At 40.9% G+C, this 11259-nt stretch overlaps 1 protein-coding gene across 2 annotated transcripts in view; it reads left to right on the plus strand.

Annotated features, from left to right (window-relative positions):
* GRIA4 (glutamate ionotropic receptor AMPA type subunit 4) overlaps positions 1–10457 on the plus strand; it is a gene marked incomplete at both ends in the record, with an annotated part of 287382 nt that extends 276925 nt beyond the window's left edge. For both annotated transcript variants that reach the window (XM_081326677.1, XM_081326676.1), the window contains one exon: positions 10293–10457. In XM_081326677.1, the coding sequence (XP_081182803.1) occupies positions 10293–10457 (165 nt within the window). The remainder of the gene's footprint in view (positions 1–10292) is intronic.
* Positions 10458–11259: the final 802 nt, after the last annotated feature.

The following is an 11259-nucleotide window of genomic DNA, read 5'->3' on the forward strand; positions in this document are numbered from 1 at the left end:
TAGCATAGATCTGCTCTTCCTCATTTGACAGTCCTAGATATACTGACATAAGAAATCCCCACGTTTTCATCCATTAACAATTGCTGGCCAGCAATTCTAGAATTGTAATACCACCTGGAGGAAGCTAGAGTAAGAAAGTTCATTCCGAGAGTTGATGTAGATATTTGAGGTTGAAATCCTATGCATACTTACTTTGGAATTAGTCCATCTAGCCCAGTACTGTCAATAAATTTCAGACAGGCCTGTTTCTACCCACTTGGAGATGCAAGGACTAAACCTAGGATTTTTTGCAAGTTACATCCCTTCCCTTTTGGTGATGATAGCCTTTATCTCGGATGGCTTTAAAAGAGAATTACATATAGGATCAGACATAATCGTAAGCCTGGATTTCTAACCATGGTTGTTTGAACAAACCTTAACTACCTCACTCACAACTAACATAAGCCATCATGGATGGGTTCTCTTATGCTAAGCCCAAAATGAACCATATTCTGAATTGATGTGATGTTTGAATCCAGTCCATACTCTATTGAACCTTCCGATCAGAAGCAGGGCACTTCTGAATATTATTTCTAGAGGCCAAGCATAGCTTCTAGTTTGGCTACAGCAGGAATAGGTTGCTGGACTAGATGGACCATTGCTCTGAACTAGAAGAGCTTTATATCCTTATAAGGTTCTTATTTAAGATGACTTACTACTGAGTAAATTTGCATAGGATTTGACTGTTAGTTAAGTCTATTGCATTTATACGTACCCTGCCTTTGCTCCGTAGAGCTCAAGTTGGCTGTGCTTCGTTGACCAGGAGCATCACCTGCAGTTCTGAATGCCACTGCAAATCTCCTCAGTACAGGTTAGGTGTAGACGACAAGCGAAGCTGCAGACTTCACTCATGGCAAAGAAGCATCAATTTATCTCTTCTCACTTGCTGGTCCCTTCCCACCCATACCCGCCTCCATTGTGGTTTCATGTCATTGATTCATTCTGGAAACCTGTGAGAATTGCAACATAAAATTATGGCCCAAATCCTTATCTGTCCCATTGAAATTAATAGAACTCGTATCTCAGTAGACATGAATATGACTGTATGTGCATCAATTCACCCTCTTAGGTTAGACAACTGTAGCCATAGGCTTCTGCAGGAAGGGGGCAAGTGACAAAACATGCATCATTGTGACATTACCGTGCAAGCATCACCCTTTATATATGTATTTGCATGTGTACGTTCAGAAAGACAAGAGGTTGCATTGCGACATTGTGATGTGTGTTTTGTCATTTTGGTGTTATTGTGGTTAAGAAAGGATGCATATGGATCTAGCCATGGATAGAAACAGCAGAATATTCTAGATGGCATAATAAAGTAAGATTCTTGATTTTAGAAGCAATGTTTTATAAATTAAAGACAGATCTTGCAGGCTTTCATTAGTGCTAAAAAAAATACTTGCGCAACTTCTCTTTGCACAAATGCACAATCACCCTGAAAGTCTAGGATTGATTGTAAGGAAGCAGTGAGGCATCACATAATCAGCAAATGTGCTTCAGGTTTGTTTATAATAGTATTGAAAGGACATTCAGGCACAAAAACTCAAGTTTCATGCTGCAGCTGTTTGAGCATCTCTAGTACCATCATTTCTACAGGTATTTTTTATATAATCCCTCAGATAACAACATGCCCATCTTAGTGTCATTTTACTCTAACAATTGCAAGTTTGAATATCAATCAAAAAGAAAACATCTGCTGTTCAGATACAGCCTCATAGGAAATTATTTCACATGGCTTGGGAAGCTATGCCCATTGAGTTGCATCGTGATTTGCATTCTCTAACTTCATGGCTTACCTCCAAGAGAAGCAACTTCTCCAGAGAGCTGAGCCTTCAAGCAGCTGTGTCAAAAGCAACTAATTTTAGATGCAGATTAAAACTGTACAAATCAATGAAATTTTTAATCAGCTTCAGTTATGATATTGGCAAGTTAATACATGCGCAGGGCACAACCTTATCTGGTTATATCTTTTTCCCCCCTCATGTATTCGATTTATGCCTTTCTCCTTGTGAAATAATGTGTGGGAGAGATTAGGAAGACCCAGATCATATAAAGATGTGTCTGGACCAAACATCTAATTTTAAATTATGGTTAAAATTACTTTTGAAGGCATCAAGATTTTTCACAAATTGCTAGCAAAGGAAGTCCAATCTGAAATGGGACTGAACTCTATTGGAATCACCTCCCTTACTTTCTCCAAGCTGACATTGTTTAACTACCCTCAACTCAATCATCTTACCTTCTCCCACCACATTTGACTTGCTTCTTTTCTTCTCTGGGCTAGGCTTTGCACACACAGTGATACCCGCTCATACATATGACTTAAGAGTCCTGTAATTGTTGCTGCCATAACTAGTAGTATAGAAAAGCATACATTTGTTCTGATTTTCATAATTCCATCCACACAATTTCTCATCCATTTTGCAATCTCTGTGCAATCTTGACATGTTGGATTCCAAAGTGGGGGAAACGATGCCTTGTTTTTATTGGACCATCACTCCATCATGCTGTCTCTTCAAAAAAGCAAACATTTCCTGCAACCACAGCAGCCACATTTGCATGCCAGGCTAAGCATGGGATGTCTCCCCATTTGAATTCTGATGTGATTCCTCTCTAATTATTATCTCATGAAAGATTTGGGTATTTGTTCTTCTAGCACTTCATTGTTTCATAATATTTTAAATCTTTCTATTTGCTAACCATTGTAGATTTTGGCTGGGATCTAAAGAGCTGCTTCCAATGCCTTCTTCAAACTGGCATCCTCTTGAGGTTTTGCACCACAATGCCCAGAATTTGCAGGAAGCCTTTGGAGAATGCCATGTTGGAGAAGACATGTTGAATTCGATGTTCATACTACTGATATACTGTTGCTTGTTTTCCTTCTCCAGTCTGCAGCCTCTCTAGCTGCCCACACTGATCTGAAAAAGCAAATAGGAGTTCCCTCCTGATGTCTGTCTTTGGGAATAAATAGCAACTCAGAGTTATAGTAGCAAGATGGGCAGTTATAGAAGTGGTCTAAATAAAAATAATATATAAAGTAATATGATTCATGTAATATGAAAAACCAGGAAAATTGCAGTTGGGTCTGCAAGAAAGCCACATACTCTTTAGCCATCTTGTCTGTGGAGATTCTCAATCATCCAGATCATGGTTGTCCCAAAAGTGCTTTTCCAAAAAGCAACTGGGCCTTGTTGGGTTTTTTCTTGAAAACATTCTGCTTCTTTTTCAGGAAAAAAACCCCAAGAAATTCCAGTTGTTTTTAGGAAAAGCAGCTTTGGGATTTTAGCCATCTTGGAACCAAGCAAGGAATGGTATTCCTCAGTCATGAAAAATTGTCCAATATTTTCCTGAGTTTAGAAAGAAAGAGAAGAGGGGGGGGAACCAAAGCTCTATTATTGTGTTGTTGTTTTTTCCTTTTCAAATTGAGAAAAAAATTTAGGTACAAAATAATCAGCATTAGTTTATGTGCATTTTAAGAAGCATGGAGTTGCCACCAGGCATGAAAAACCTAGCATTATTTGCTTCCATCATTCTCTGAATGAAATGATTACAGGCTATGATGTTAGCCAGCTATTGGTGGCAGCCAGTCGTGAGGGGGAAAATAAAATAAATGATGGCATTAGGACAAAAATGAATTGTATTGCCCATTTTCAAGTTAGAACTGTAACTGAGCATACAGCTGCTGTTTTTCTGGTAGCCCTGTGGTTCCTATACTGTATACCTTCATTCTAGACCCACCACTACAGTCTCAGCCAAAACCATTTTCCTAATTTATCAGTAGTTGATGCTTTGATTTCAAACCAAGAATGATGGAGACAATACCTGTCAGGAAACAGGTAGTCCTTGAGTTACGACTGTAATAGTCACAGTCCTAACTAGTGATGGTTATAAATGGGTCAGTTATAACCATCATTAGTTATAACTCAATTTTATGACCATTTTTGTAGCACTTGTTAAGCTAATCACCATGGTGATTAAGCAAATATGTGGTCATTAAGTTAATGCCATAGTTAACTGAACCAATAGTTTGCTATGGGTGAGATTTTGCCAAAAGCTGCAAGTAAATAACAATTTTCAGTAAAATCATTGTAAAATGTGAACGTATGACTGTGGGATGCTGCAAACAGCTGTGAATGCAGCCTAGTTGCCGAGGGCCCAAAATGTGGTCACATGACCATGGGGGGAAGCTGATCATAGGAACTTTGAATCTGGGTTGTAAGCACCCCCCAAGTAGGTCCATCAGAACTTTGAATGATTGCTAAGCAACCAGTCATACATTGAGGAGTACCTGTATTATTGGCAGTTGTGCACTCATGACATAAACAGGTTCAGGGATAGCCCATGTTATTGTGGTGCCTGATGCAGAACAGTAAATGGAATAGTTAATATGACAGAAAACAGAAACAAAATTATCTTGATTAAAGAAATGGATTGAAAATAACAAGAAGAAACTGAATAAGGACAAGTGCAAAGTGCCTCACTTCTCTTAGAACAGGGGTAGGCAACCTTGGCTCTTTTATGACTGGTGGACTTCAACTCCCAGAATTCCTGAGCCAGCCATGCTGAGGGGAAAGGGAGAGGTTTCCAAGCTGAGCCATGCTGGCTCAGGAATTCTGGGAGTTGAAGTCCACGAGTCATAAAAGAGCCAAGGTTGCCTATCCCTATCTTAGAACAATGTTCCTCAACTTTGGCAACTTTCACCTGTGTGGACTTCAACAGTCAAAAATCCAGTCTGCATGCTGATTAGGGAATTCTGGGAATTGAAGTCCACACATCTTAAATTTATTAAGGTTGAGAAGTTAGGCAAACATTATAAAATTGGGACACTTGGCTTGGTAACTGTATGCATCAAATACATCTTAAAGTTGACACACAAAATGCAAACTTAAGTTTATGTTGCATCAATAGAAGTATAATTTCTAAGTTATGGGGAGGAAATTTTCATTTATTACACCTTAGTCAGACCTTAAATCAAATAATCTATACAGTTCTGGGCTCCACATTCTAGGAAGGAATCATTCAGAAAAACATATACAAAGAATGAAAATAAAGATGATTAGGGGCTTGGACACTAAACACAAGAAAGGAAAACAGTAATGCTTAACCCTAAAAATAGAAAAGGAAGGGAATGTAACAGTGTTAGGAAAGAAAAGCTGTAGAGTAAGAGTAATTTGACAATAGCCAAGGAAATTGGTGAACTCAGCATCACTGGTTTTATTCACACAAGCTACTTTAGACATTTGAAAAGGAAGCCTCAGTCAGAGTCCAACATTGAGGAGAGTTTTTGACTCAATTCCGATATAACTTCTTCCAACTATAGTTCTAGAAATGGCAGCATATAGAATTCATCAAAGTCCAACTGCAGAATAACTAAAGGCAGCTAAAGTATTTTGGCCCAGGAGTTGAAGATGCTCACAAGACCCTCTCATCCCTGGCAGTAAATATATATAACCAACAAAGTAATTTTTAAGCTCTTGCTTTGCTTTACACTAAAATCATAGCACACAGCAACCCGATCACTTGGTACCACTTACTACATTGCAATTAGCCATGCACGTGTTTTTTTTAAAGGTTTGCTTTAAACACAACTAACTGCTTTTAAATATATAGCAGAAAAATAAAAGTAAACAATAAGTTCAATAATAAATGATAGTAAACAAAGCAAAATGAAATAGCACAGAAAATAACTAAAACAAAAAGAAATAAAAAAGCTAATAATGATTTATTCCTTTATTAAATTTGTATGCCACTCATCTCACTGTTGAAGCAAACATTTGTTGTTCGATCATGGTTAAATTATTCTTACCCAAGGTCATACAGAACTAATTCATCCTACTTTAATCTGCTGAATACAACTTTCTGTAAAGAAAATTAACTACTGTATAGATTTAAGAATGTCATAACCTTTTTGGAATTTCAGAGGCAATTAAAACATCAGGACCAACTTGTAAAATTGAGGGATGATAGTCAAGTTTAAATAACAATTTAAAATTTGACCAGATATCCCTCACGATTATTAGAAAGTCAGTTAGAGTGCATGGTGGCCTAGAAATGGAGCTCTCACCTCACAGTCAGGAGGTTGTCAGTTCAATCCTAGGTAGTGGCAAATTATTTGTCTCTCTGGGCGCAATGAGAAAATATCTGTTGCGAGTCTGCATAAACAGTAAATGCTCAGCTCCATTCAGTCACCCCAACTCCACCCATTGCAAGAGATTAGAGGGTCATTAAAAGAAAAATTAGAAAGTCAGCTCCTATGTGGATAATATAGACATGATTTAATTGCCTATATATGATTTAATTGCCAGTGACCAGCCTTAGAAATCCTAGTTTTGAAGAACTGAGCAATACTATAAACTGGTTTAAAACAGGTGCTGAGAGACAGCCTGAATCTACCATAAATGACCCTGTTATGTATTGGGCTTGTGGTGTTACACCACGTGCATTGCTGGAGGAGCTAACGGCTCTCCAGCAACCCAGACAGGCCATCTCCAATCCTGCAATTGGTCAGCCCCAGGCGGCAAGCATGGGTTCAAACCTATTGGCTGCCACCTAGGGGCTAGACTATATATTGTGGCTGGTTGCGGCCCAAGCTTCAGTACAGTTCCAGCAAGAATAAAAATATGAGTTATTCTGTACTCAGCCTCGTGTCATCATTCCTGCTCTCCAGAGCCCACGACTTAACAGACCCTCTTTTGTGTTTATACATAAATATTTTTCCCTGTTGTATGTAATGCACTTGCTCTTTTGCATGTAATAAGCATCCTTGACCAAGATTACCAAGTCAGTGTGTTTTAATAGCTTGGTTCAAGTCTTCTGTTAATAGTCCTTTACAATTCAGTTGCAGCCACAACTTTTAAAACATCTCAATACTAACTACCCTTTCTTAGAAGAAAGACTCATCAAACTTAATAGAGCTTTTGTTCAAATAAAAGCAAGTATCGCTCCAACCATTAAAAAAAATCTATATTTGATTAGAAATAACCACTGTTGAATTTGACACTCAACTTACACCCAACTAAACAGAATCCTAGCATGCCAAAGTTAGGAAAAGCAATGTTATTTGAGATGGGCTTTAAATTAGTTATCTACAATGGATTGAAATCAGGCTTAGCTTTAAAATAGATTTGAGGGAGTTACTGGCACAAGTTATTGATGATTTAACTCTAAGCTCCAAAGATTTAATAGATGTATTATTGTAGGGTCACCATTCATAATTTATATAGCTGTTATTTTTAAAGAATTACATTTATTGTACTTTTGTGTGTCTTAACCGAACAAAAAGTAGAATAAGGGAGCAAATGAAAGATGAACTATTGTCCCCCTGTCATGATCCGATCATTATCTCCTGCGGCTGGTCTTCCGCTATGCCACCCCCCGCCGCTGGGCTGCGGAGCCAACCAGGTGGTTCTGCCCCAGGCGCCTAATGGACCCAGAATGGTTCCAGATGGTGCTTGGGTCTTTACCTATTTCCCTCACTCACAGCCTGGCCGATGCCTTGGTGGATGCCTGGGAAAGGGCGGCCACCGAGGCACTCGACCGTGTTGTACCCTTGCGACCCCTGACCCGGCACAGATCCCATTGGGCCCCATGGTTTTCTGTGGAGCTCTGGGAGATGAAGCGTCAGATACGGGGTCTAGAGAGCGGTTGGAGGTCCACCCAGCCTGAATCTGACTGATTGCGACTAAGATCCTTTACAAGGTCTTATCTCGCGGCGATGAGGACGGCGAAGTCTAATTACTATGCCGCCCTCATCGTGTCTGCAGATAATCACCCGGCCACCCTGACTTGCTCTCTCCTTAATCAGGAGGTGAGGGAGGAGCCCTTGCAGGGGCGGGCCGAGGAGTTTAGTCATCATCTGGCAGACAAAATCGCTCAGATCCGGACCAGTTTGGACTCTGCAGAGTCTGACATGGAGGAATCGAGCGGTTTTGAGCATGTTATCTGGACTGAGTTCGATCCTGTGTCCCCCGATGACGTGGACAGGATCATGAGGAGACTGAGCTCCACCACTTGTTTATTGGACCCGTGCCCCTCCTGGCTGGTTTATGCAGCCCAGGAGACACGAGGCTGGTTCCAGGCACTAATAACTGCTTCCTTGAAGGAGGGTATCTTCCCCGCCGCCTTGAAGGAGGCGGTAGTGAGACCCCTCCTCAAGAAGCCTGCCCTGGACCCAGCTGTTTTAAATAACTATCGTCCGGTCTCCAACCTTCGCTTTTTAGTGAAGGTTGTTGAGAGTGTGGTGGCGCATCAGCTTCCTCTGTTCCTGGAGGAAACTGATTATCTTGACCCATACCAATCGGGCTTCAGGCCCGGGTACAGCAGAGAGACGGCATTGGTCGCGCTGGTGAATGATCTCTGGCAGGCTCGGGACAGGGGATGTTCCTCTGTCCTAGTCCTATTAGACCTCTCAGTGGCTTTTGATACCATCGACCATGGTATCCTACTGCGGCGTCTCAGGGGGTTGGGAGTGGGAGACATTGTTTTACAGTGGTTCTCCTCCTATCCCCTGGGCCGCTCACAGTTGGTGTTGACGGGAGGACAGAGGTCCATCCCGAGGTCTCTCATTTGTGGAGTTCCTCAGGGGTCGGTCCTCTCTCCCCTCCTGTTCAACACCTATATGAAGCCGCTGGGTGAGCTCATTCATGGTTTCGGGGTGGGGTATCATCAGTATGCTGATGATACCCAACTTTTTCTTTCCACCCTGAACCAACCCAGTGATGCCCTCGACGTGATGTCCTGTTGCCTGGAGGCGGTCCGGGTTTGGATGGGGAGAAACAGGCTTCGTCTCAACCCTGCCAAGACTGGGTGGCTATACGTACCGGCATCTCGGGTTAACCAGTTTGTTCCATCATTAAGGATGAGGGGTGAGGTGTTACCCCCCGTTGATAGGGCTCGCAACTTGGGCGTCCTCCTGGACTCACGGCTTAACTTTGAAGATCATATAGGAGCCGTGACCAGGGGGGCTTTTGCCCAGGTTCGCCTGGTGAACCAGTTGCGGCCCTATCTGGACCGAGATGCCCTACGCATAGTCACCCATGCGCTCGTGACCTCCTGGTTAGACTACTGCAACGCTCTCTACATGGGGCTGCCCTTGAGGACCACTCGGAGGCTTCAACTGGTGCAGAATGCAGCCGTGCGAGTTGTGATGGGAGTTCCCCGATACTCCCGTGTAACACCTCTTCTCTGCCAGCTGCATTGGCTTCCGGTTGCCTTCCGATTGAGATTCAAGGTGCTGGTGACGACCTATAAAGCCCTAAATGGCTTGGGTCCGGATTATCTGAGGGAACACCTGCTGCCGGCATCAGCTTCCCATCGTCCTGTGCGCTCCCACAGGGAGGGCCTTCTTAGGGTACCGCCAGTAAAGGATTGCCGGCGGGTGACTCCCAGAGAGAGGGCCTTCTCTGTGGGTGCGCCTGCCCTCTGGAACCAACTTCCGATGGAACTTAGGACTGCCTCCGACCTCCCCTCATTCCGCCAGGACCTGAAAACTTGGCTCTTTGAGCTGTCGGGCCTAGACTGAGGGGTTTTAATTGGGTTTTAATGTTTTAACTTTTTAAATTTTGGGCCCTAAATTTAATTAACTGTTTTAATTAACTGTTTAAAATTTTTAACTTTTGTATGGTATGATTTTAATTGCCCTGTAAACCGCCCTGAGTCCTACGGGAATAGGGCGGTATATAAGTTAAATAAATAATAATAATAATAACTCGCAGTGGCTTCATTGAGAGAGGTAGGGCTATATTTAATTCTTTTAAACATGTGGAGCTGAAACGAGCTTTGGCTGAAACTTTGTCACTGAAATACACAGAAAATGTGAATATGTTCAAAAGAAGCTGGGCCTCTGTAGACAGTAACAGTTTGATACTATACCCACATTCACAAGCTAATTTTTAAGCAAGTGTTTATCTCATATTCTTATTGATTTTACATTTTTAGAAAGATAGGAAACAAAAGTATAAGGACTTATTGCTTTAGGAAACTGGGCAACAGAGACACATTTTGCATTTACTACAGTCTTTTATTTAATTTTATTATAAATCAAATTCCCAGGTTGACATTTGAGAGCTTTATTTGTTTTTAAAAAGACAAATTGCATTATTACTTTGATTATTACTATTATCACATAGCACAATAATGCAGATGTCTACCTACAGAAATTTTTGGTGTTTGCTGTGTATTATCTTCCTGAGGAATAGATTCATTGTAACACTTCTTTTCTTCCCTCTTTTCCTGTTTTTTTTCTTGCTTCCCAGCTGACCTTTTCTGAAGCCATACGAAACAAAGCCAGATTATCAATCACAGGAAGCATGGGAGAAAACGGTCGCGTTCTTACTCCGGATTGCCCAAAGGCTGTACACGCTGGAACTGCAATTAGACAAAGTTCAGGATTGGCGGTAATTGAATCAGATCTACCATAAAAACCAAAAAAATAATCGAGTGCCTTAATTAACCTGTGTCAGTGACTGACGGGAATACAGCACGGACTGTAACATGACACGGGAAATGTCCTTGATGAACTTAGAAACAGGCTGAGTATGGGAAGGGCATCAAAACATGTCGTCAGCAGCCAATGCGTGCATGGTCTCAGTTCGGAAACCCAAACTCAGATTTTATATCAGGAAAAAGTGTGTGTGTATGTATGTATGTATGTATGTATAGATATGTGATATATATATATATATATATATATATATATATATATATATATATATATATGCATATTTGTGCATATATATGTATGTGTGTATACATTTATATGCTTATATATACACACATACACACATACATATATACATCTATATAGATATAGATATAGATATATATAATTCATAATTTAGTTTTGTGGGGGGAGGGGTTGGGACAGAAATATGAAGAGCAAGAGATTTCTCACAAGGACTTGCCAATTTAGCGCATTAAAACTATGAGGAACAGACTTCAGGAAAGACCGTGAGTCTTTCTGTCGGCAAAGTGGGCAGCCAGTGGCTGTAGAAATCAATGAACATGTTAACCTGTGTCTCCAGATGAACAACATTATACAATGGGAAGAATATCCAGCTGTGGAAACAAGTTACTAAACTGTGAGAAGGAGGAAAAAAAACATGTAAATCCTGTGAAAAAAAATTAAAAATACATTTTTTTCTTTGGGAACAAAAGAGGAATATTGAAACATGCTTGCTTTTTAATGGATGTAAATTCAGTAGTGGAGAACACAATTCTTTT

The sequence above is a fragment of the Vipera berus genome (assembly GCF_964194415.1).
Source record: "Vipera berus genome assembly, chromosome: 4".
In the NCBI taxonomy this organism is placed as follows: Eukaryota; Metazoa; Chordata; class Lepidosauria; order Squamata; family Viperidae; genus Vipera; species Vipera berus.